The sequence below is a fragment of the Vigna unguiculata genome, chromosome 1 (genome assembly GCF_037176805.1).
Source record: "Vigna unguiculata cultivar grain cowpea cultivar isolate G323 ecotype 2 chromosome 1, ASM3717680v1, whole genome shotgun sequence".
NCBI lineage: Eukaryota > Viridiplantae > Streptophyta > Magnoliopsida > Fabales > Fabaceae > Vigna > Vigna unguiculata.
In genome coordinates, this window is record NC_140792.1 from 4,790,536 (window position 1) to 4,817,975 (window position 27,440).

Sequence of the window (27,440 nt, forward strand, 5' to 3'; positions counted from 1 at the left end):
TTAGTTGCAACAAACATCTTACACTAATATAATATCACGAGATACAATGTCTGATGCACACTCGAACATTGTCACGCATGTTTGAAACTTGTCACCACTCCAAGAATCAAATCACTTATTTAAGTACTAACACCAAACACCAGTTTCCATTCAAATTTATTTTATACTAAATTTACTCAAGCATAGGCAAAGCATAGGCATAAGAAGGTTTCCACGTTTCTTTAAGGATAAGATCAAACTTTGAGAAACTTCTTTTCCTTCAAGCTCTCCACAGTGTCCTTGAGGCTCACTTCCAAAGGAATATAGTCAATTCCCAAACTCTTTGCTTTTTCCTTGGAAACCTGAAATATTGGTACCCATGGCTTATCGTCTTCACACCTGACAATATTGTTGACAGAAAGGTATTAGAAAAATCAAAACAACAAAAACTCCAATTACTTATAATTATACAAATGCAAAACAAAATTAGACCACCGAATGAAGTGTCACGTCGGGCCCATGACCTAATACAAAATTTTTCGAAATATTTACATGTGCAAAGTTTTTCTTTTGGCCGCATCTAATGAACATATAATTCACTAATGAATTCCAACTGGCTACAAAAACATGTATCCAGAGTGCTGGCCATTAGATTATGGTGGAACTAAGAATCTCAAGTATGTATCCAGAGTTCAAAATATGTATCAATACATGTTCAAATCCAGGATTCCTAAAATATTTATGCATAAAGACGTTATAATATATAATCCCCACCCAAGAGTTATGATCCACACCACTTCTACAGTAAGTAACTAACTAATTTTAGTAAATTAATATTTTTTTTATAAGCATGGGTTACAATATATTGATATTTTAAATTAGGACAAATTGGTAATGGTATATAGTCTCATGTTAGGAAGGTTATGCTGTTTTAGCCTATAGAATCTGAGGTTTTGTATAGTTTCAGATCGTCAACACTGAATGCACACATGACACTTAATTCAATTTTGAAGCAAGTAAATAAAGCAATAAACAGTAAGGTACAACAGACGGGGAATTTAGTTCACCTTTTATATATATAAAATGTATGCAATTTTGATACTATCAAAATAATTATACTCACTTCTCTGCAACTTGCAATGCTGGGTATAAATCTCGTAAAATCTTCGCAGCGTCTCCGAAGTGTGCCACTCTCTCAACTAGTAAATATCTTCCATTAGCTGAATCATTCTCATATGCTAGAATATGGGCCATGGCAACATCTTTCACGTCGACCCATCCCAGAGAATTATTTTTAAATGTTTTCGTACCTGTGTCAAGGCGATGGATCAGTTTCTTCAATTATCCAAGAATTATGCAGTGAAAAATTATAACATATAAAGGCTGTACATGTGTGTGAGTGTGTGGGGTTAATGAGACCAAGTAGTTGGAAAAAAGACCATATATTCAAATAACTTTGTTACTGGTTTTGTTAAGCTTCCAACAGGTTTAGTTAATATTTTACTGTTATTGTTCCTGTAATTTCAATTATCTCTTCATAGTAGGATTCCTAATGTCTAGCTATTTACGGTTTGAATTTGCCTACTTAAAGACTCTGATAAGTAAATAATAAAGCGCAGTAGTTCACTATCATTCTCTTCTGTTTTCTATCCCTAACGCTTTTTCTCTGCAGAAGTAATACTCTGCAGCAGCAACAGCAGCGTTTATTAGTAACAAATCATAGTTTGAGTTGAAAAATTATAACATATTATTAAGTACTCCATTTCATGTTCTATTTTAATCTCTGTTTCATTATTTTATATTTCCTTTTCATTTCATTTCACTCATAACATAGTTCTAGGTGAAAAAACTGCCTTCTGTAATCAAGAAGCAGACAAAGCAAACAACAGAAATTATGCACCATAATGTATATAAATAGTAATTACGTACCATTAACTAAACTTAAAACTATAGCAGAACTAGTGTTAAGCTCTGGTTGCAAGAGAGGTCCAATAACCAATGCTGGGTTCATTGTAACCATGTCGATATTGTTTTCTTTCACAAATTTCCAGGCAGCATCTTCGGCCAAAGTCTTTGAAAGGTTATACCATAACTAAAGCATAAACAGGAAATAGAAAGAAACGTGAAAACATGATAACGCAATATACATGACAAATTATAACACTTCGTTGACATTTGAATAAATATAAGTATCAAAGTTCACTGTCAATTGTCTAATGCATATAAAACTACAACTAATAAGCTGTTCTCATATCATACGAACAAAATGAGAGAAGCACATACCCCTGTTCTCTTACAGTATTCCGGATCAGAATACCAAGTCTCGTCAACTACTACATCAGGGTTTTTAGGCCTGTCGCTGAACGCAACTGCAGCAATAGAAGAAGTTAAAACGACGCGTTTCAGCGTGGGCGAGTTCACACACGATTTCAGAACATTCAGAGTCCCCTTCACTGCCGGATCCAACAACTCAGTCTGCAATAGATAAATTAAAAACAAAACATTACACAGCCACAGATTAAAAAGAAAAACAAATGCACGAATCAAATCGCAAACGAAGCAAACCTGCGGATCTTTGGCATTGTTAAAAAAGGGAGAAGCAGTGTGAAACACAGCGTGACAACCTTGAACGGCAGAGTCAAAGGAACCTTCTTCTAGAAGATTCGCCTTGACGAGATGCAATCTCTCCTTCGCACCATCGAGGCTAAGCAAGTGATCCACCTTTCTGGGATCCTCTGCGCATCACATTTCATCCGATCTTCATTTTTCGAAACAGTAATGCAGCAAATAATCATAAAACTACAGAAGACAAAAAAGCACATACTTGGGTCGCGAACGGTGGCCTTCACGGTGTAGCCGCGTTGGAGAAGAAACTTGACGAGCCAGGAAGCGATGTAACCGGAAGCGCCGGTGACACACACTACTTTTCCAGCGGCGGTGCTCATTGTGGATTATGATCTTCTGCTCTGAGCTTTGTTCTTTGTTGTGCTTTGTTCACTGAATGGGAAATTGTAGTGTTGGAAGGAATCACGTGGCTTGCATTTATAATGCAGTAGGAAGTGCTGATTGGTTCCATATTCTGGCACACACTTCTGGATACAGAAAAAGAAGTGGTCTTGAGATGAACCAGGTGGCTTACCTTATCTACTTACACTATCTACTTACACCACGCCCAAAGTGTGACCCCATTAGTATGGGCGAATGATGCTGAAAATAAAGTTGATGGAAAATGATATGCTGATCCCTTAATTTGACTCCAACCTTGACTCTATGACATGGCATGCATAGATGGATTTAATTTTTTAAATTAAAATTAATTTTTTTGAAACATTTTACTTGAAACGTGGCTTGTAGCGGAGAGTGGGTTTGGGTGTGAATAATCGGGTCAGAAGCCGTTTTTCGAGAGTGGGTTAAGGCGTCTTAATTGAAAGGGTAGGAAATTAGGTTTTCGTGTGGAGAGTGGGTTGCGCGGAGACGGCAAAAAGGTGAAAAGAGAAGAGAAAGAAAGAAAGGAAAAACCCACTCGAAAGGAGAAAGGAAGAAAGGAAGAAAGGAAGAAAGGAGAAAGGAAGAATGGAGAAAGGAAGAAAGGAGAATACGTGTGTTAGTGAGTCGAAAAAGACAAAGGGAGAAGACGAAGAGAGAAGACGAAGGGAGAAGACGTTCCTGCCAGAGTTAGGGTTTTTCTTGTCTCCATTGTTGGATTCAGCTTCGTGGTTCGTAGGTATGTTTTATTTTTGTGCGTTTCTCCACTACGGCAACAGGTTTGTGGTATCTTTTTCCAAAGTCGTCGTTGTGGGTTTTTTGGTTAAGGAACTGAGAATTTTTTTTGGTTTTCGCCGGCATAGTCAAGTGACTTATTGTTTGAAGACAAATTTAACATCTATCTTGTACAAGTGAATGACCACAACATTGTAATCCTCCACGAAGCTTGCGAAGTTAGGGTTTGTGGTGCTTTCAGTTGTTGGATTCAGGCGGTGGTTGGTATGTTTGTGTTATTTTTCCTTTTCTTTGATTTTGGTGCTTTGATAGATGCATGACTACTAGTTTTCTAACTAGGTTGATGAAATCTGTGTTATTTTATTGTGATGACCTGTTTGCTCACAAGTGATGACCTGTGCTGCATTTTGTGCAAGAATGAGGTTTCACTCAATTTTTTGAATTCATAGCAGTCAATAGTTGATTATGGGGTGATTAAGTATGGGTAATATGCAGGTGATTAAGTATGGGTAATATGCATTCATATGTAGTTATCTCTTTGGTGTGGTTTCAAACCCAAGTGGATTAAAGTTGTATGATTTATTCATGATGACTTGTATGCATCGTTGTGATGAGTTGTGCTGCATTTTTTGCAATCATGTGGGTGGACTCAATCTTTTTAACTTCTATACTATTTTATTCCACAACTGATTATTGGGTCATTCTGTTTGGATAATGTGAGTTAATTTGTAATTATTCCTTAGATGTGGTTTCATTGCCAACTTGATTACACTTGCGTGATGTATGACTGGTGACCTGTGTGGTCACCACTGATGACCTGTGTTGAATATTCTGGAAGCGTTTGGTATGACTGAATTTTTTTTAGCTTTCATGTGATAGCACTCAATAGTTGATTATGGGGTGATTAAGTATGGGTAGTATGCATTCATATGTAGTTATCTCTTTGGTGTGGTTTCAAACCCAAGTGGATTAAAGTTGTGTGATTTATTGATGATGACTTGTGTGCATCCAAGTGATGAGTTGTGCTGCATTTTTTGCATTCATGTGGGTGGACTCAATCTTTTTAACTTCCAAACTATTTTATTCCACAACTGATTATTGGGTCATTCTGTTTGGATAATGTGAGTTAATTTGTAATTATTCCTTAGATGTGGTTTCATTGCCAACTTGATTACACTTTCATGATATATGACTGATGACCTGTGTGGTCACAACTGATGACCTGTGTTGAATATTCTGGAAGCGTTTGGTATGACTGAATTTTTTTGAGCTTTCATGTGATAGCACTCAATAGTTGATTATGGGGTGATTAAGTATGGGTAGTATGCATTCATATGTAGTTATCTCTTTGGTGTGGTTTCAAACCCAAGTGGATTAAAGTTGTGTGATTTATTGATGATGACTTGTGTGCATCCAAGTGATGAGTTGTGTTGCATTTTTTGCATTCATGTGGGTGGACTCAATCTTTTTAACTTCCATACTATTTTATTCCACAACTGATTATTGGGTCATTCTGTTTGGATAATGTGAGTTAATTTGTAATTATTCCTTAGATGTGGTTTCATTGCCAACTTGATTACAGTTTTGTGATGTATGACTGATGACCTGTTTGGTCACAACTGATGACATGTGCTGAATATTAGGGAAGCGTTTGGTATGACTGAATTTTTTTGATCTTTCATGTGATAGCACTCAATAGTTGATTATGGGGTGATTATGTATGGGTAGTGTGATTTCATTTTAAATTATATGTTTGATGAAATTATGTATTCAGGTCATAAATATGGCTGCATTCCGTGAGGGAAGTGAATTCAATGTTGACCGCAAGGTATGATAAATTTTGGATTTCAATTTATTTTCAAATTTGTTATGATAAAAATGACATAACTTTTTTTTTTGTTCCAGATCTATTTTAGGCATTCATGCCGGACAAAATTGATTGGTAGTTTGAATAACAAGTTAACAGATGAGCAAAAATCATTTATCCGAGGAACACCATTTGGATGGATGGTTGAGTTGACAGAGTCTGTTAAAATACCTAGGAATCTTTTGACTCCATTAATCAGTAGGTGGGTGGAAAGGTTGGGGGGGTTTCGCATGAGTGCAGAAGTTGTTGGATTTACTTATTTAGATGTATGTCTTGGTCTAGGTTTGAGGGTGGTTGGTGAGAACATTGATTTAAACCAGGAAGGGTTAAATAGTGATTTAAGGAATTTATTTGGAGCTTCCAAAGTTGTTGATATCGAAATGGTATATGATTACATGTTGAAACATATTAAAGTGCTTTGTTTAGAGGATTTTGGTAAGCTTTACGTTTTGTTAGCAATTTCTGAGTTTTTGTTGCCCAATCGTAGTGGAACAGTTTTTTCTATTTTGTTTAACATTGTTGATGACCTTGGTAGTATGGGAAATTTAATTGGGGTCGAGTGGTGTATGAGTTTTTGGTTGGCAGTATATGTGAAGCAAAATTGTTCTTGAAGGAGAAACAAAGTACCAAACACTTCCACGTAGCTGGATGTGTTTATTTGTTACAGGTATTGTATTTTAAATTAATTTAGAACTTGTTTGATCCGTTTAAAATATTTGGTTATGAGTTATGACTGATTTTGATTACAATTGTGGCAGTTATGGTCTTTTGACCATTTTTTGATACCGAATTTAAAGGACTGTCAGCGCACGACAAAGTTTCCCAGAATCTTGCATTGGATGGAAATGAAAGCATGGGACAATGTAATTAAAAGAAGTTTGACAAATAACACTGTAAGTTGGGTATTTTGTTGTTTGATTTTTTTCCTAAATCTATCATCTATATTGATTGAAGCTTGTTGTGAATTGTTTCAGGTTGTTGCAGATGTTGCTGCCTCTGCAGAAGAGCTGACCAATCCCTTCGTTAAAGAAGGTTTTGAGGTATACGGACGTCAAACTAAGGGTACTAAAATAGTTGACTTAATTAAAGTTGTCGAACAACAAGAAAGTGTGCTAGGGGAATTGCAAAAAGAACTTGAAGACTTGAATGTAATGATGATTGAGAGGAAGAACCAGAGCCAGCATCAGCAGGGCAAAATGAATTTTTCTGAGTTTGGTGAAGCAAGTGCTGGTCATTCGCAAACACCTAATTCGAACCACCCCACTAGCTGCATTGAATTTGGCAATTCTGGTGACAGGGGTCATGTGGAAGAAGTTCAATTTCCAAATCAGGAAACACAAGAATCTGAACAAAGCAACATGTATGTCCGACGAAGGGAGGGTCCTCGGTTGTGTGTTAGGAGTATAGCAATAAGAACTCCTTTTGCAACATTTAGTGGGAGGAAGCGCAATAAGTAGTTGATTTAGAGATTTGAGGTTTGTTGTAATTTGGATTTCTATTGCTAAATTTGGTTTTTTTTATGTTTAGACATTGTTGTCGTGATTGATGAAAATTTCCTTGTGTGGCTTAGTCATTGATTTGTGGAATTCTGTGTGGTTTATGTTAAGTGATAGTTGGATGTTGTTCATCTTAATTTTGACTGAGTGCAACTAAATTTTATAACAGGTGAACAACGAATACATATGTGGTCCAAAATTTAGTCATCTTGGTTACCACACAGATGACAAATGATTAATTATGTGTAAGATGTTGTTCACAGGTCAACACTTAATATGATTGATCTACATTTAAAAATTTAAGAGTTATTATGTCCAATTTTTTGAACCAGGTCACTAATTAATTGTTCTTGAGTCATCATATAATTTGAATACAGATAACAAAAATATCATGTTGGAGTTGTGGATGAATTATGCTACACGTAGTTTGTTGTTGTTTAATATATTCCATATACGCAATAAAGGTGTTATATTTCATGGAGTAGTTATTATCAATTATCACACGCCTACTTTGGTAATGTTAACTTTCGTAGAATTTATGTTATCAAAGACCACGAATTTGGAAGGTGTGCAAAATGTTTATTGTAGGTCAACACTTAATACTTCATTGATAACCAATTATTATTGTCAGTGTTAGGCATGTATGTTATATTCCACTTGTACCACAACTTTCCCATAGATTCATCATGGATAGTGCCTACATTAAATTTTACTCTATTTATGTGATTTATTGTAAGTGAGTTTCATACTATAACCTTTTTCATATATCAGAAATTATGAAGGTGTGCAAAATCTTTGTCAGTGGTCAACAATTATTTGTACATAGATGATCATATAATAAGTTAAACTGACAGTGAAATGGATATGACAGTGATAAAATAAGTTTAATATAAATAACCTAAAGATTGAAGACATTAAACACTAATGAGTTAGGTGAGTGATATATTATCCAGAACAGAAGATTGAACTTTGGAACTCTCCCCAACCTCAACACATGGAATATTTATGGATGGAGGAACCATCCTCTGCAGTATATCCTCCACATTAGCCGTGTTAGTAGGCTCCACGTTGGGCTACAAATTGGGTCCCATATTTGTGTTGTCATTTGCGTTTGGACTGGAATTTTTACTAGGCTGGGCATCAATTTCCACATTTTGTTTGACAACATAGTTAAGTCGCACCACAGGCATAGAAGTTTGAACTTCTTCTTCAGTTGGATGAGTGATGTCATACTTGAAAACCTACAAATGTCGTGAATGGTTATATTGTGACTTAAACACACGGTATGAATTAAAAAAATCATATTTGTGTGAAGATTACTTATTTACCTTGACAATGTTCCTAAGTGTGATGTTGAGGTACCCAAAAGGTCTGAATATAGCAACCTATTGAATCAAAATTCATAAAGTTTAATAAGTTATTGTACAAGAAGAGGAAAAGTAATCAAGAGAAATTATTTCATAGTTCACTTACTTCTTTCAACAATAATACAGAGCCAACACCAATGTCACTACCAAACTCACGATCTGATAGAACTTTGTTGTGTAGGCTTGCCTTGGCTGTATCAGTAGGGTCCTGACAGAGTCATTTTACACATAAGCAACAACTAAATAATGGAGTGCACCAAAATCAGTAAATCAAAAATAACCTTAATAGTGATGAGCATGTCCCCTAGGCCGTTTGGTTTGCACTCTTTGACAACACAAGCAAGAAAAGCCATTCTATTCATTGATTTCCTGTTTGATAGTGGAGTTATATTTTTAATGTCCCCGTCGTCAACTAAACTTGGAAATTATGCGATATTAATTAATGAAAATTTTATCCTATAAGGTGCGTAAAATGTTCTAAATGGACAAGTCACATTCATTATGCACTCTAATAGTTGTGAGGTTGTTAGATGTTGATAAATACTCTTCTTAGACCTCAAGAAAATGATGAAGATCTTCTTGGTTCAAAAGCACCATATCTTAATGTCATAGAAACACTAATGTATCTTGCTAATTATACTCAATATGATATTGCATTTGCTGTAAATTTGTTAAGCAAAATATACTTGTTCAACTACAAGAAGAAAATGGTTTGGATTGAAACATATATTTTGTTACCTTAAGGGTACTATGAATATGAGTTTATTCCATCCAAATGATTCAAAATCAAACTTAATGGGTTATGTATATGCATGTTATTTTACATATTCTCACAATGTCTCAATAGTTGACAAACAAGATGTTTGTTCACATGTGGTAGCACAATGGTTTCATGATGTATATGAAACAAACCATAGTAGCAACATCGTTTAATCATACAGAATATCGAGGAAAGTTGTGAATATGTTTGGTTAAGGTCTGTAATTCAACATGTGCAAGAAACTTGTGACTATTCCCGACAAAGGTGGAATCAACAATCATATATGAAGACAATAGTGTATTGTTCAATTGAAAGAATGATATAGATATCCAAAACTTCATTCATGTTAAAATATGGCAGACCTATTTATAAAGGTTTTGCCAAGAAGAACTTTTGAGCAAATGATTCACAAGTTCAAACTCCGTCACCAACGGCGGACCTTGCATGTGACTAGTGGCGGACCTTCTAAAGTCCACGGGGGGCCATGGCCCCCCAAGATTTTTTACCTTTTTTTAAATATTTTTATTTTTATTTTTATTTTTTAAATTGATTTTTATTTTTTATAAAATATAATATTTAATATTAATAAATAATAAAATAAAAAATTAAACATAATAAGGAATAATAAAATTTATTGAGATATTTTTTTGTTCTCTCTCATTTGAAGTTTCTCAGGTATATTATTCATTTATTACTCTTGCATAAATTTATTGTCTCCCGCTCTCAGTTCTCATTCGTTCTCTTCTAAGATAAAAAAAAGATAATTTTCTCATGATAGGAAAATATTAGTTTGATATTTAGTTTTTTTTCATCTTATGAGTTTTTTGTAGATTTAGTTTTTTATAAATATAAAAAGAAAAGTTAGGTATTATATGTTTTTTCATAACCATTTCTTAAATGTGACTTGATTATCATTTTTTTTTTAGTAATTACATCTCTCAAGTTTTGATTGGATTTTGATAAATTATTTTTTAGTCTTAATTTTTTTTAAATAGTTATTATTGATGAAAAATAAAATAATAGATTCATTTGTTTTAAGTGATAAAAGGGAAGATACCCTTGAAGATGAAAACAATACAAATTTACTTCTTCACATATTTTTAAGCATGATACTAGGAATTCAATTGTTGAATTAAAGGACCATTTCTTAAGATTCAAAGAATTGTAAGTGGAAAATTTCATATTAATTCTTTTAAATTATAGGCGGAATGTTTTATATTAATTCGTTGAAACTTATTATAAGAAAACGTTCTCAAATATGAGAATATTCAGGGAAAGAGATGAAGTTAGAAAAACTTATTTAAAATGAGTTTCATATCAAATACAAGGATTTCAATACTAAATTATATATACTTTTGTTATACTAGTAATCATAATTAAATATATAAGATTTGAGTATATTATTTTGGCCCAAGCTTTTTAATTTTAATTTTTATATATATTTAAATTTATATTTATATATTATTTTTGTAGTTATATATATATATATATATATATATATATATATATATATTTAAAAAAAAAAAATTAATTTGATGGATCTTGATTAATAAAGGATTAAGGTTTTGTATCTCATTATAAAGTTTTTTTCATAGCAAGCCGTTAATAAAATGTAAATGTAAAAAGAAAGATAAATTGAAAAATGGAGATGGGAGAACAGAGAGATCAAAGAACTCATTCACAAGATCTCCTGAATCCGTATCTTACTATCCTAGTATGATTTATGAAAGTTAGATTTATGATTCTTCCATTATGATATTTCTTCTAAATTAAGTTTTCCCTAAATTAGTATGAAAACTAACTTGATTTTAAGGATTATTTTATGAAATTGACATGAACCCTAATTATATTTTTCTCAAATTAGTATAACCATACATTATAAAATGTTGTGATTTTATGTTTTCTAGTGCATACAATGAATTAGTTGAATAATCTTGAATTGAACTAGAAATTAGAATACCCATTTTGCGTGAATTCAATCAATTAGAAAGATTAAAAATTGAGAAGTGTGAATTGTAATATGAAAATGGTTTAAATAAAAGAAACAATTTTTTAATCAATAAATTATATATAAAAAATTTAAATTGGCACCCCTAAATTTTTTGTCCAAGTTTTGTCACTGTCTGTCGTCACCTTAATGATGTAATGAGGGGGAAAAATGGAATATGTGATGAACAATATTGAATATTGTATTAAAGAATACAAAATGTTGTACTCTTTTTCCTTCAATGGGTTTTTAATCCCAAAGGGTTTTTTCTATAAAGGTTTTAACGAGACACATTTTCTTATCAATGGACATTCAAGGGGGAGTGTTATAAATGAATGATTGTCCATTGATTTGATACATTTATTCATATGATTTATATGATTAATACTCATATGATTCATCACTCTTTATACGTAAATATTTGTATTAACTAAGTTGATTTGTTTCTTTTATGGATTACATGTTGTATCTATAAATAGGATCATTCCTATCAATAATAATACACATAAGAGTTGCTCCCTATTCTGTCATTGTTTATTTTTTCTTCTATTATCTTTTCTTTTCTTCTCTTATTTATTATTAGCTTTATTTTATAACAGTAACATGTATATATAAGTTGTAATATGTATATATAAGTTGTAATTAAGTTTATTTACTAATTTAGTCTCAAATTGGAAAATGACAAAATTAGATCGTTTTAAAATACTGGAGTATTATTGTCACGTGTTATGACTGTATATTGTCACGTAGCATGACATTACCCTGACACGTGGCAGATTATAAATTTTTTTAAAAAATTAAAAATTTTAGAGCTTAAAACGTGCCCTGTACAAAAATTATTTAACTATATTAATTACTTGCATATGTAAATATCTATTTAAAAAATCCTAAGACACTACATATATCATAACAATAAAAATAGTATTCATATTATTATTTTACTCATACTCAAATTAACATTTTTTACCATTTATTCTTTTGACTTGCATATGATTTAGAATACCGATCTACATCGGCAGAGGATGAAAGGGGCAGCGGGGCCACGGCCTCCTCCACCAATTTTTTTTTTTTTATTTTTTTTCATTATTTTATATTTAAGTGTTTTAAAATTATATAAATTTTTAAATCTTTTTAAATTATTTGTATTTTTTAAATTAAATAATATTATATTCAAAATTAATAAAAATTAAATTATATTTTTTTTATTTTATAAAGTACAATAATAAATAATTAAATATAAAATTAAATATATAAAGAAATAAAATTATTAAGATATTTTTTTTATTTTTCTCATTGTCTTTTGAGTTTTTAATATGTTGTATGTATTTCTTGTGTTTATTTTTTTTTTGTTACTAAAAAAAGTTAGACATAAACCCAATATTTTTATCTTATTTTTTCATATTTTCTCTTTCATTATTAAATAAATAAATAAGATAATTTTCTCTTGTTTCACTTAATAGTGAACTATTGTTTAATATTTAACATTATTTTTTATTTCATAACTTTTTTGTATATTCATTTTTTATTAATATAAAAGAAGAAATAATGTACAATGTGATTTTTCATAGTCGATTTTTTAATTGTAACTTGATTATCATAGATTTTAGTAATTATGCCTCTCAACTTTTGATTAGATTATGATAAATTATTTTTTAGTTTTAAACTTATTTTTTAAATAGGTATATTAATAAAAACAAAAGAATAAATTTATTTTTTAAAATTGATAGAGAAACTACTGGTGAAAATGAAAACATGATAATATAGTTGCTTATCGCATAACAATGAAATGAAAGCTTGTAAATATTTTTTAAATCAAATACATGTTAATAAAATGAAAATTAAATATTTTCAAATAATATAATTATTTACATAAAAAAATTAACTAAAACATTTAATTATAATTCATTTACCATCCGATAAATATGTATAATTTCTTTAATAATTATAAGGCTTAAATACCTTTTTGGTCCTCATTTTCATAGTGTTCGTCGCGGATGGTCCTCATTTTAACAGGACGTTTAAAATGGTCCTCATTTATACCGAATGTTTATAATGGTCATCATCTTCGCAATTTGTGTTTTATTTAGTCCTTTTATGTGACGCCGTTTAAATCATTAACGAAACATTGTACAGGTGGCACGTAACACACCCTAATACAAACTGTGTCACCTATACAATGTTTCGTTAATGATTTAAATGACGTCACAGAAAAGGATCAAATAAAACACAAATTGCGAAAATGAGAACCATTTTAAACATTCGGTCAAAATGAGAATCATTTTAAACATAATTCTATTAAAATGAAGACCATCTGCAACAAACACTATGAAAATAAAAACCAAAAAAGTATTTAAGCTTAATTATAAATATACTGAACTATGTATTTATTTTTATTAAATTAATCATAATAATATTAAATATATAAATATATAAATTTTAAATATATTATTTTAAAATCCAATAAATTTTGATTTTGATAAAATCTGTCATTGCCGATCTAACAATCAATATTGGTCGTACCAACGAATTTTCTTGCAAATGATAAAATTAGCAAATTATAAAATATATTAAATATATGGAGGCATTAGTTGCAACATACATCTTACACTAATATAATATCACGAGATAAAATCTCTCATGCAGACTCTAACCTGGTCACGCATGTTTGAAACTTGTCACCACTCCAAGAACCAAATCACTTATTTAAGTACCAACACCAGTTTCCATTTAAATTTATTTTACACTAAATTTACTCAAGCATAGGCATAAGATGGTTTCCAAGTTTCTTTAAGGGTAACATCAAACTTTGAGAAACTTCTTTTCCTTCAAGCTCTCCACAGTGTCCTTGAGGCTCACTTCCAAAGGAATATAGTCAATCCCCAAGCTCTTTGCTTTTTCCTTGGAAACCTGAAATATTGGTACCCATGGCTTATCGTCTTCACACCTGGAAATATTGTTTACAGAAAGGTATTAGAAAAATCAAAACAACAAAAACTCCAATTACTTATAATTATACAAATGCAAAACAAAATTAGACCACCGAATGAAGTGTCTCATCGGGCCCATAACCTAGTACAAAATTTTTCGAAATACTTACATGTGCAAAGTTTTTCTTTTGGCCTCATCTAATGAATATATAATTCACTAATGAATTCCAACTAGCTACAAAAACATACTGGAGACGTGAAAGACTGAAAAGTGCTGGTCATTAGATTATGGTGGAACTAAGAATCTCAAGTATGCATCCAGAGTTCAAAATATGTATCAATACATGTTCAAATCCAGGATACCTAAAAAATTTATGCATGAAGACGTTATATTATCTAATCCCCAGCCAAGAGTTATGATCCACACCACTTCTACAGTAAGTAACTAACTAATTTTAGTAAATTAATCTTTTTTTTAATAAGCATGGGTTACAATATATTGATATTTTAAATTAGGACAAATTGGAAGTGGTATATAGTCTCATGTTAGGAAGGTTATGCTGTTTTAGCCTATAGAATCTGAGGTTTTGTATAGTTTCAGATCGTCAACACTGAATGCTGTATGACACTAAGTTCAATTTTGAAGCAAGTAAATAAAGCAATAAACAGTAAGGTCCAACAGACGGGGAATTTAGTTCACCTTTTATACATATAAAATGTATGCAATTTTGATACTATCAAAATAATTATACTCACTTCTCTGCAACTTGCAATGTTGGGTATAAATCTCGTAAAATCTTCGCAGCGTCTCCGAAGTGTGTCACTCTCTCAACTAGTAAATATCTTCCATTAGCTGAATCATTCTCATATGCTAGAATATGGGCCATGGCAACATCTTTCACGTCGACCCATCCCAAAGAATCATTTTTAAATGTTTTCGCACCTGTGTCAAAGCAATGGATCAGTTTCTTCAATTATCCAAGAATTATGCAATGAAAAATTATAACATATAAAGGCTGTACATGTGTGTGAGTGTGTGGGGTTAATGAGTCCAAGTACTTGGAAAAAAGACCATATATTTAGCAAATAACTTTGTTACTGGTTTTGTTAAGCTTCCAACAGGTTTAGTTAATATTTTACTGTTATTGTTCCTGTAATTTCAATTATCTCTTGATAGTAGGATTCCTAATGTTACTGTTATTGTTACTTAAAGACTCTGACAAGTGAATAATAAAGCGCAGTAGTTCACTATCTTCTGTTTTCTATCCCTAACGATTTTTCTCTGTAGAAGTAATACTCTGCAGCAGCAACAGCAGCGTTTATTAGTAACATAACATAGTTTGAGTTGAAAAATTATAACATATTATTAACTACTCCATTTCATATTCTATTTTAATCTCTGTTTCATTATTTTATATTTCCTTCTCATTTCATTTCCCTCATAACATAGTTCTAGGTGAAAAAACTGCATTCTGTAATCAAGAAGCAGACAAAGCAAACAACAGAAATTAGGCACCATAATGTATATAAATAGTATTAGTAATTACTTACCATTAACTAAACTTAAAACTATAGCAGCACTGGTGTTAAGCTCTGGTTGCAAGAGAGGTCCAATAACCAATGCTGGGTTCATTGTAACCATGTCGATGTTGTTTTCTTTCACAAATTTCCAGGCAGCATCTTCGGCCAAAGTCTTTGAAAGGTTATACCATAACTAAAACATAAACAGGAAATAGAAAGAAACGTGAAAACATGATAACGCAATATACATGACAAATTATAACACTTCGTTGACATTTGAATAAATATAAGTATCAAAGTTCACTGTCAATTGTCTAATGCATATAAAACTACAACTAATAAGCTGTTCTCATATCATACGAACAAAATGAGAGAAGCACATACCCCTGTTCTCTTACAGTATTCCGGATCAGAATACCAAGTCTCGTCAACTACTACATCAGGGTTTTTAGGCCTGTCGCTGTACGCAACTGCAGCAATAGAAGAAGTTAAAACGACGCGTTTCAGCGTGGGCGAGTTCACACACGATCTCAGAACATTCAGAGTCCCCTTCACTGCCGGATCCAACAACTCAGTCTGCAATAGATAAATTAAAAACAAAACATTACACAGCCACAGATAAAAAAAAAAACAAATGCACGAATCAAATCGCAAACGAAGCAAACCTGCGGATCTTTGGCATTGTTAAAAAAGGGAGAAGCAGTGTGAAACACAGCGTGACAACCTTGAACGGCAGAGTCAAAGGAACCTTCTTCTAGAAGATTCGCCTTGACGAGATGCAATCTCTCCTTCGCACCATCGAGGCTAAGCAAGTGATCCACCTTTCTGGGATCCTCTGCGCATCACATTTCATCCGATCTTCATTTTTCGAAACAGTAATGCAGCAAATAATCATAAAACTATAGAAGACAAAAAAGCACATACTTGGGTCGCGAACGGTGGCCTTCACGGTGTAGCCGCGTTGGAGAAGAAACTTGACGAGCCAGGAAGCGATGTAACCGGAAGCGCCGGTGACACACACTACTTTTCCGGCGGCGGTGCTCATTGTGGATTATGATCTTCTGCTCTGAGTTTTGTTCTTTGTTGTGCTTTGTTCACTGAATGGGAAATTGTAGTGTGGGAAGGAATCAGGTGGCTTGCATTTATAATGCAGTAGAAAGTGCTGATTGGTTCCGTATTCTTGCACACACTTCTGGATACAGAAAAAGGAGTGGTGTTGAGATGAACCAGGTGGCTTACCTTATCTACTTACACCACGCCCAAAGTGTGACCCCATTAGTATGGGCGAATGATGCTAAAAATAAAGTTGATTACTGTAACGAAATTGACTGCTACATACTGATTATTATATTGGAAAATTATCTTTTGACAATTTTTTTTAACAAACTTTTGACAAAATTTCTATAAATAAAATTAAATAGAGTATTTTTTTTATTTTTTAATTAAAATAAAGTAATAATAGTAATATCTTTTTTACTTAGAAAGGTAATTTGTCAAAAGTTTGTCAAATTTTTTTTGTTAAACTATCATCTTCCTATTATATTATACATGTACATATTTAGAAAGAAAACAAAATATAAGATTCTGTAACATATATGATGGGACAAAAATAGAAATAAAAAAGAAGATATAGGTAGGTATATAATTGATCTTGCCGTGATTGATTTGGAGATTCTATTACCTAAATATCCGTATTTAAGTTGCTGACAAGTGTTTTTTTATTTGATTTTTTTATATTTTTAGAGGTCTGATAGCGATTTGATCCGATTTACTTTATTAATCTTATTTATTGATTTTAACATATGTTGTTTTTCTGTATTTTTTTTTAGCGTCCATTTTATTATGCATTTCAAATTTTAAACCTCTAATACTCTTCTGATTCTCTTTCTTTCTGTCATATTCTTACTCTTTTTTTTCTATTTTCGATTTCCTCCTCCCGTTACCTTTCTTTATCAATCCTTGTTCTATTACCTTTGTTGCCATTACCAACCTCTTTTTCTTTTTAGCTTCTCGATCATGGTTTTACTCCTTTTTAGGAAAGTTAAGAGTTTTCAAATGATTTTCAACCCAATCAGTAATTTTTAATTTTATTTTAGTTTTTAATAATATTTTAATTTTATTGGTGTTTCTTTTCCTTAGTGTGGTGGCTAGTATTGAAACCCTTAATTGAGGGTTTTTAGTTAATTATTAGTTAGGGTTCTGTTTTACCCTTTTCTTCTATTTTCACGGAGACTATTAATTTAGATCTCCTCCTCTGTACAGATCACGTTTTTACATAGAATAATCAAACAAGAGGTTTTATGTTTTTGTTACCTTCGAGTCTTCTCTTCTTCTCCGTTTCTTCTTCTCGCACTTCTTCTTCTTTCTCCATGTTTTCTCTCTGATCGTTGTCGCCATGCTCGTGCCTTTTGGGTCAGAGGGTTGCGGGTTTGAAACCCTCGAAGTTAGGTTTGGGCTGCAATATGGTATCAGAGCAGGTTCATCGCCTGCTCTGTTTCCGTTTGCACACTCTATTTCTTCATCTTATCAATCTGCACCTTGCAAGAACGAATCTTGCAACATGGAAGACAAAACAAACAACCAAGAAATCAAGGAGGAAAAATCAATGCAGCAGATGGAAAGATTGGATCTTGACCAATCTTTAATTCCCACAAGTCCATACTATATTCATCCTCGGGAGAATCCAGGACAGGTTCTTACTACACCTTCTCTGAATGAAACCAATTATAATTCCTGGAGCAGAAACATGAGAATGGCCCTTTTGTCTAAAAACAAGTTGAAGTTCATGGATGGCAGCATGAAGACCCCTACCAGGGATGATCCTCTATATGAAGCCTGGGAAAGAGCCAATGTTATGGTTCTTTCTTGGATTATTAGAACACTCTCACCTCAGATTGCTGAGAGTGTTATTTACATTGAGTCTGCAAGAGATTTGTGGAATGACCTGAAAGAAAGGTTCACTAAGGGGGACTATTTTAGGATTTCTGATCTTCTCCAAGAGATGCATTCTGCTAAGCAAGGGGAGAGAAATATTACTCAATTTTTCACTGATATAAAGACTGTCTAGGAGGAATTGGAATTCCTACGTCCTGTTCCTAATTGCGTTTGTGGTAAATCTTGTGACTGCAACCTTTCCAGGATATTCATAAAGCAGAGAGAAGTTGAGTATGTGATCTGCTTTCTAAAGGGTCTTAATGACAGCTATAATACGGTAAAGACTCAAATCTTGCTCCTAGATCCCCTTCCTAATATAAACAAAGTCTATTCTCTTGTTATGCAACAAGAGAGACAGAATAATGGTGCTGCCAGCTTAGGAAATGAAGGTAAAATTTTCTTTAACACCACCGAAAGACATGGTAAATCTCAAGATCAAGGCAATTGGAAAGGTCAAGGAAGAGGTATTATGTCTCGGTCTCAAGGAAGGGGAAGAGGAAGAAATCCTAACTATGGCAAGCAGTGTTCTTACTGCCATAAGATGAACCATATTGTTGAAGAATGCTACTCAAAGCATGGGTATCCCCCTTGGTACAAACAAAGGAATGATGGCAGCAACAATTCTCTAGAAAAAGGCAGTCAAGAAAAAAGGGAGCAATAGGTTTGTAATCTCAATATGAAGGAGGATTCTACTGACAAGCAGCCTGTGAAAGATGAATCTGTCAAGGGATTCATAGCAGAACAAATGCAGAAACTTCTAAGACTCCTTGATGATTCTGAGGATACTGGACACAACATCAATCAAATGCAAAAACGTGATAATGACACAAAAAGAAATCCACAAGGTAACAATCTTTGGATTCTTGACACTGGTGCAACAGATCATGTTGCACATAATAAAGATTGCTTCACTACTTATTTCAAAATAAAACCTGCGAAGATAAAATTGCCTAATAACAGTGATGTTATTGCATATTTTGCTGGAACAGTTCAATTTTCTGATAGCCTAATTCTTTTTAATGTCCTGTATGTTCCAGAATTCCATTTCAATTTAATTTCAGTTCAAACCTTGATCAAAGATTTGAACTGTAATCTAATTTTTTCTTCTAAGTGCTTCCAGATTCAGGACATTATTACATCTCAGATGATTGGGCAAGCTAATCTCAGTCAGGGTCTCTACTATCTTGATATTGTTCCTGTCACCAAGATTACTGATTTTTTCCCTAATACAGTTCTTAATTGCTCTAAAGTTGATATAGATACTTGGCACTATAGACTTGGGCATCCTGCCTGTAGAATTACTGATCAAATATGTAAAACCTTCCCTTGCATTCAATCTAAAGGTTATGATATTTGTGATGTATGCCATTTTTCCAAACAGCATAAATTGCCTTTCTATAAAAGTGATACTGTTTCTGATGCTTGTTTTGATCTTATTCATCTTGATATATGGGGACCTGTAAGACCCGTGAAATTAATTAATTAAATAATTAATTAATTAATGTGAGGAAAAAAAGCCTTTATGGCATTAATTATGGATTGGTGTGACGTGGAAAAGTGTTAGCTCATGTGGTTGAGAGTACTTTGTTTGTGTGAGAGGATGTGGGTTCGAGTCCTATGTATGCCAATTATGTGTTGTTGTTTTATTGTTATTTTTAATAATATGTATGAGTATGGAATTGATTATGTAAACTATTTTGCATTGGAGGGTATCACTAAATGTGAATTAGCATAGTGGTTGTGCTTTGGCCTTATGAGGGGAAGGTCACGGGTTCAAACCTTGGCGGGCAAAGAATAAGCTTTATTTTTGCTAACTATTAGTTGTGGTAAGAATTTGAAGGGGTAAAGAAAACCTAGCAGGGTAACCATTGATTGGGAGGAAGTCTGAAATTGAAAGGACGGCGAGAAATGAAGTTCCTTTACTTAGGGCTTTAAGCCCTTCTTGCCCGAAGTCTAATCCCTAATCATGCGCAACACATGGACTTTAATTCAGGATTGGATGCTCTTTTGAGACCCACAGGCCTTGGAACGACTCTCTCCCTTTTTAGCGCCGGCAGGAGATAGATTGATTTAGAGGAAAGAAGGAAGTTTCTCTCCTTAGATTATATATATAGCCCAGATATAGAAATAGAAAAGGACATTCTAGAAAACTCTCCTCTATCTAATTCAATCCGAGTCCTAGGGAATTTGTTCGGTGTCTCGGGTTCTTCTCGATGGTGGCAGTTCTGACAACTTCATTCAGATGGAGAAGATTCCGAAAAGGAAATCTCAATCCAATCGCTGGGTGAATAACGAGTGGGATCGGTTGGATCCAACATTGACCCATATGGGTCAATGTTCAGTTGATGCTTCATAAAAAAATTATATATCCATCACTCTAGCACACTGCTTGCCTATTCCTCCTCAAGTACTACACGAGCGAAGGAGAGCGACCTCATCTTGCTTGCTTCTGGCGAAGCTTCTAGAAGGCCCACCACTTCATAGGAGCGATAGCGAACGAAGCCATTTCGGGTTTCCCATGAGAGGAATTTGGGGTTGGAATTTGGGTATTGTTCTATTGGCGTTTTTCCTAAAATTATGATCATGATGGATGTTGCATTAGGTACGTTGCCCTTGTGAAAATGTGAGGGATGGAGGACGATATTGCATTCTAATTATATTGTATGTTTGCTGCAATTGGTATGAGTTGCTTTGGTACGAAGTGAATTGTGAATTGGATGTTGGTTACTGTTGTTGCGTGCGTGATCAGAGTAGGAGTCTGCAATTCTCGCTCAGGCGAGCCAGGCTCGCCTAGGCGAGATTAGTAGAGACTCATATCCTGTTACTACACGAGCTTCTCGCCCAGGCGAAGAGGATTGGTTTTGAGCGATACAGACTCTCGCTCAGGCGAGTGAGGTTCGCCTAAGCGAGATAGTGAGGAGTTGCGCGTGTTGAGCGTGACTTCTCGTCCAGGCGAGGGTTTTGTGGGTTTTGAGCGAACCAAGGTCTCGCCCAAGCGAGATGGCCTCGCCTAAGCGAGATGTCGTGGTCATGTGTGGTGCTTTGCTTGTATTTTAGCCCAGGCGAGATTGAAACGGGTGTTTGGGCGAGAGACGATCTCGCCTAAGCGAGAGGATCTCGCCTAAGCGAGATAACGTGCTGTTGTTACTGATTTAAACTTGCTCAAGCGAGGTGGATTAGCCTAAGCGAGACTAAGGGTCTAGCTTGGGTGAGAGGTCCCTAGCTTAAGCGAGTTTATGCGAATTTCTATGTTTCTATGTGCTTGTGAGTGTGCTTTGGCTGTTTATACCAAGGTTAGGTTGTATATGCATGTGGTGTGATGTTTGGACTTGAAGGACTAAGTCCATTAGGGGTCTGGGATGTGCTTGGTGGTTGGACACATGATGGGCATGGGACTAGTTGAGTTCCCGTCGGCTACTAATGGGCGAGGAGTCCTTAGTATGGTGATTGCATGTGTGGGGCACACGATGGGCAATGAACTGTTATGTTCCCGTCGGCTACTATTGGGCGAGGAGTCCAAAGTATGGTGATTGCGTGCGTGCCAGGGTCCAAGTAAGAAGACTTGGATGATTTACTACAGACGAGGAGTCTGTAGGGCAGGACTATGAGCGGGATAGGCTCATAGGGTTGGACCACGAATGAATTAGTTTCGTGGAAGCACAGTGAAGTCCCAAGATCTAGTGCATGCATATGACTCATGAAGGACTATGAGGTCATGGTGGGATGATTTAAAATGTATAAGAATTTAGTTATGCTATTTTAGGTTGGGAAAACATATTTATATTTATGTTTGTTTATATATATATATATATATATATATATATATATATATATATATATATATATATATATTCTGCATATCTCACCCTTTCTGTGTGTGTGTGGCAATGATCGGATAACTTGTTATCCGGGAGCAGATGATGTGACAGGTGGGCCAGGAGATGCTTAGACTCAGAGCGAGGGCTAGCAGGGGATGTTTTTTTTGTATATACATATATTCTATGTTTTATCATTTTAACGTTGAGAATATCATGTAAATCTGGCGAGAGCCATTAACTTTTATTTCAGTTTTATGAAACTTTGGACTCTTGGTTTTATAGCTTATTATTTATTGAAGTTTTAAATTTCCCTGGTTTTTGGGAAATAGTTTTATTCAATGCGATATTTATTGTATTCGAATTTTATTTGTTTAATATCAGTAATATTTCTTAGGGATGTTACAGGACCCATAGTCATTCCCTCTGTTCATGGTCATAGATATTTCCTAACTGTGGTTGATGATCACTCTAGACACACATGGATCTTTCTTATGCACACTAAATCTGAAACTAGAAAACTTATCCAGAATTTTATAATTCATGTTAAAAATCAGTTTGATAAGACTATTAAATGCTTTAGGACTGATAATGGTCCATAATTTAATGGTGTTGATATATATAATGCTTATGGGATAAATTATCAAAGAAGTTGTGTTGAAACTCCCCAACAGAATTCTGTTGTGGAACGTAAACACCAGCACATTCTCAATATTACTTGTTGTTTGTTATTTCAGTCTAGTTTGCCTAAAGCCTATTGGTGTTATGTTGTCACTCATGTTGTTCATATCATTAATAGATTGCCCTCTACTGTCATAAATAATGTTTGTCCTTATCAGATTTTGTATAAAAAGCCTCTTACTTACCTCAATCTTAAGGTTTTTGGAACTCTATGTTTTGCTAGTACCCTTGAATGTAATAGAACTAAACTTGATCCTAGAGCTAGAAAATGCGTGTTTTTGGGTTTTAAAACTGGTATTAAAGGGTATGTTCTCCTTGACACTTTGAGCAGAGAGATTTTTATATCTAGAAATGTGATCTTTTATGAGAATGTTTTCCCATACAAAACTGTTAATTAGTGCATCCAGCCTACTGACAGTGAGGATCGTGACCTGAATTTCTTATTTGATAACATTGACAACTATCCCAAGGATATCAGAGTTGATTATCAGATTCTTCCCAGAACTGATACTGACGATTCAGAAGCAGAATCCATTCCAGACACAACCAGTGATAGCTCTGCCAGCAATTATGACAATAATCACCCACACAACAATGATCAGGACTCTGAAAATGTGATTCTGCGAAGATCAGAAAGACAGAGGAAAACACCTGCCTATTTGAAGGATTACTTACACCAGGTGAACAATTCCATGAACCCTAAGCATTTCATTCATAATAGATCTGTCCATAAGACCAATTATCCCATTAGTTATGTCCTCTCTTATAAATCTTTATCAAAGGAACATCTTAAATATACTCTTGCTATAACTGCTACACATGAACCACAAACATATGCAGAGGCTTCCCAAGATGTTAAATGGACTGATGCTATCCATAAGGAAATAAAAGCTCTAGAGGACAATAAAACCTGGTATTTTACTGATCTTCCTAAAGGAAAGAAACCTATAGGATGTAAATGGATTTTTAAAATCAAATATAAATCTGATGGGACTATTGAAAGGCACAAGGCTGGGCTTGTAGCTAAAGGATATACTCAATTAGAAGGGATTGACTTCATTGATACTTTTTATCTTGTTGCTAAGCTCACAACTATGCGTCTTTTATTAGCCATTGCAGCCACCAAAAATTGGTATTTACACCAACTTGATGTGGATAATGCCTTCTTGCATGGCAACCTTGATGAGGAGGTTTACATGAACCCACCTCCAGGCCTTCAAGTTCCTAAACCAGGTCAAGTATGCAGGTTAAATAAATCTCTTTATGGCCTGAAACAAGCCAACCGTCAATAGTTTGCTAGACTATCCTCTTTTCTTATTTCAGCTGGTTTTACTCAATCCCAATCTGATCATTCACTTTTTACTAAAGCAAAATCAGACACTTTCACTATTCTCCTTGTGTATGTAGACGATGTGATCTTGGCAGGAAACTCCATGAATGAAATTGAGAAAATAAAAGCCTCATTACATGAAGCCTTCAGAATTAAGGATCTAGGGAGCCTAAAATACTTCCTAGGTTTTGAAGTGGCTATATCTACCAAAGGAATACATTTGTGCCAGAGAAAATATGCTCTGGACATCCTATTCGAAACTGGAATGCTAGATTGCAAACCCTGTCAGACCGCTCTCATGAGCAACACTAAAGTTCTTTTTGACAAAACTGTTGATCCTGTCATAAACCCTGAATCTTATAGACGTCTAATAGGGAAGCTACTATATCTTACTAACTCAAGACCTGACATTTGTTATTCTGTACACTTACTTAACCAATTTGTGCAGGCACCTACCATCTATCATCAACAAGCAACCCAACATATCCTTAGATATCTAAAGACCAGTCCTGCCAATGGCCTCTTCTTTGCTGCCACTAATGACATTCAAATCAAGGCCTTCAGCGACTCTGACTAGGCCACTTGTCCAGACATAAGGCGCAATATTATTGGTTATTGCATCTTCCTGGGCAACTCCTTGATTTCTTGGAAATCAAAGAAGCAAAGCACAATATCTAGATCCTCCTCAGAGGCCGAATACATATCCCTAGCCACCACTACCTACGAACTGCAGTGGCTCAACTACCTTCTCCACGACTTTCGTGTTCAACCCACTGACCAAACTGTTCTCTATTGTGACAGTCAGTCTGCCAGATAGATAGCTCATAACCCCACTTTCCATGAGCGTACAAAACATATTGACCTAGATTGCCATGTTGTCCGCGAAAAACTTCAGAAGAAACTCTTCCACTTGCTGCGATTCGCTCCGATGAACAACTCGCCGACATCTTCACAAAAGCTCTCCACCGCACTTCCTTTAAAACCATTCTTCCCAAGCTTGGATTGATGAACATCCATCATCCAGCTTGAGGGGAGGGTATTGAAACCCTCGATTGAGGGTTTTTAGTTAGTTGTTAGTTAGGGTTCTGTTTTACCCTTTTCTTTTATTTTCACGGAGACTATTAATATAGATCTCCTCCTCTGTACAGATCATGTTTTTACATAGAATAATCAAACAAGAGGTTTTATGTTTTCGTTACCTTCGAGTCTTCTCTTCTTCTCCGTTTCTTCTTCTCGCGCTTCTTTTTCTTTCTCCATGCCTTCTCTCTGATCGTTGTCGCCATGCTCATGCCTTTTGGGTCAGAGGGTCGCGAGTTTGAAACCCTCGAGGTTAGGTTTGGGCTGCAATAGTCATCTATGGGGTGTGGTGGTTGCAGCAGTGAGTTCCCATTTTTGTCTTTTGGGTGTCAAAGTTTCAATTTTTCTTTAATTTTTTACCATGCAATTCTTTGCCATTTTCTACGCCATTGTTTGTGTTGAAAATGTGTTTATGTATTGTTTTGATGGTTTGTTGTGAAAGGTTTGAAATGAGTTTCCTTAAAATGTTGTTATGTACTGCATTTCCCTTTGACTGTGAGACGAGTTTATGAAAATCATGAAATATCTTGTGTTTGTGTATTGTTTTGATGGTTTGTATGCTAAGTTTTTGAATGTTTTTTCTGGTTTGATGGTTTCTTATTAAAGTTTTGTAATGGGTTTCATGGTTTGTGGTTAAAGGTTTGTTCTTTTTGCATGGTTTGTAGTTAAAGGTTTGAAATGGGTTTTCTTAATACATGTGTTTGATTTCTCTGTTGTGTATCTCCAACCCTAAAGAGTTTCATTGTGTATTGGCCATTTTTCTATGTTAGTTTTCTCTTTCTTCATCAAAGATTGTTCTCTATTATTTTGTTTAACCGAACTTTGTTTTCTTCTTTGCAGTTATCCTTCATCGAAAGGTCTTTCTCTACTTCTCTTTTGTTGAACATCTACTTTGAAGGTTAGGTATTCTTTAACCCAACTTGAGTTTCTTTTTTTAAGGTGTCTTTGTTTTTGTTGTTTAACCTTATTTCCTGTACTTTTTAGTTTCTCTTATTATGTTTTTTACTTAATGGTTTACATATTTTGTTCATAGAATCTTTGTTTTTTGGTTGGTATGGAAGTAGTTGAAATTTAACAAAAAAAAAATAGAATTGGAAGAAGCTAAGTTGGTTGCATTCAAAGGGACTTCTAACTCGATCATCCCCCTTGAAGAGGCATGTATGAACATAAATAGTATGCTCTGCTTTTCCATTTGAATGTGTTGTTGTTTCTAACACATTTAGGAGAAGTTTGTCTCTTTACATATTAACAATGAATGGTTTTCATATCTTTGTAGGAATGTTACTAAGAGCTTGATACATCATATGGTGGTCATGACATCTCAAAGATTGTTGATAGCCTTGAGGACCAGGACACTAGTCAGGCTTATATAGGAGGATATGGAACTCAATATGAAGTAGGTAATTAATTGACAAACCAACTTGGTGATGACATATGCTTTAATGTTTTCTGGTTATAATATTTTTCACTGATTAAATTTGTAGTCGTAAGATTTAGTTATTCATGCAGAAAGTTAGAAGGTTAGGCTTGAAAGTTGCAATAGTTGGAATTCCAAAAGCTATTGAAAATGACACTTTAACTATAAAATTATTCATGTGAACATTGTTATACTTTTATGCATGTATTGTAATACTAACAAAACAAACTCTATCTATTTTACAGGTCCAAGAGCACTTTGGTTTTAGATAGTAGTTGCAATGGTGCAATGGTACATTGTGATTTTAAGTGTGGTTGCAAAGGGGGTTGTTTTTGGTCATCAACAAAGCCAAGAAGTTGAATCCCAGCATAATGGTTTGCCATGACCCATTTATAAGGTAACTTGAAACAACTAAATTTATATGCATTAACAAGCAAGTATCAATTAGAGTACTAAATATTTTTTATTTTACTGTCATTTTAGGGATTTTTCCAACAAGGCAAGAGATTGTTGTAAAAACACTTCCATAAACTTTTGGACAATGAGTTTTGGAGTTTAAGTG

At 34.1% G+C, this 27,440-nt stretch overlaps 2 protein-coding genes and 1 pseudogene across 2 annotated transcripts; 1 reads left to right on the top strand and 2 right to left on the bottom strand.

The window, feature by feature from the left end:
- Positions 1–3,029, bottom strand: LOC114187129 (cinnamoyl-CoA reductase CAD2-like). The gene is made up of 6 exons (XM_028075265.2): positions 2,804–3,029; positions 2,545–2,714; positions 2,263–2,454; positions 1,909–2,071; positions 1,103–1,289; positions 1–378 (listed from the first exon to the last, which is right to left on the bottom strand). The coding sequence occupies exons 1-6, from the start codon at positions 2,922–2,924 to the stop codon at positions 234–236; spliced, it is 978 nt and encodes a 325-aa protein (XP_027931066.1). The 5' UTR covers positions 2,925–3,029; the 3' UTR covers positions 1–233.
- Positions 3,030–13,723: 10,694 nt separating this feature from the next.
- On the bottom strand, positions 13,724–16,784 carry LOC114187119 (cinnamoyl-CoA reductase CAD2-like). The gene is made up of 6 exons (XM_028075256.2): positions 16,549–16,784; positions 16,290–16,459; positions 16,009–16,200; positions 15,655–15,817; positions 14,860–15,046; positions 13,724–14,120 (listed from the first exon to the last, which is right to left on the bottom strand). The coding sequence occupies exons 1-6, from the start codon at positions 16,667–16,669 to the stop codon at positions 13,976–13,978; spliced, it is 978 nt and encodes a 325-aa protein (XP_027931057.1). The 5' UTR covers positions 16,670–16,784; the 3' UTR covers positions 13,724–13,975.
- A 1,454-nt stretch (positions 16,785–18,238) lies between these two features.
- On the top strand, positions 18,239–24,346 carry LOC146888648 (uncharacterized; annotated as a pseudogene).
- The last annotated feature ends 3,094 nt before the right edge of the window (positions 24,347–27,440 follow it).

Coding starts and splice junctions, on each gene's coding strand:
- LOC114187129 (XM_028075265.2), bottom strand. CDS start 2,924: ATGAGCACCGCCGCTGGAAAAGTAGTGTGTGTCACCGGCGCTTCCGGT. Junction 2,715..2,803: donor GGCCACCGTTCGCGACCCAA/GTATGTGCTTTT, acceptor TGTGATGCGCAG/AGGATCCCAGAAAGGTGGAT. Junction 1,290..1,908: donor AGTTTTAAGTTTAGTTAATG/GTACGTAATTAC, acceptor GCCTTGACACAG/GTACGAAAACATTTAAAAAT.
- LOC114187119 (XM_028075256.2), bottom strand. CDS start 16,669: ATGAGCACCGCCGCCGGAAAAGTAGTGTGTGTCACCGGCGCTTCCGGT. Junction 16,460..16,548: donor GGCCACCGTTCGCGACCCAA/GTATGTGCTTTT, acceptor TGTGATGCGCAG/AGGATCCCAGAAAGGTGGAT. Junction 14,121..14,859: donor ACATTGCAAGTTGCAGAGAA/GTGAGTATAATT, acceptor CAATATTTCCAG/GTGTGAAGACGATAAGCCAT.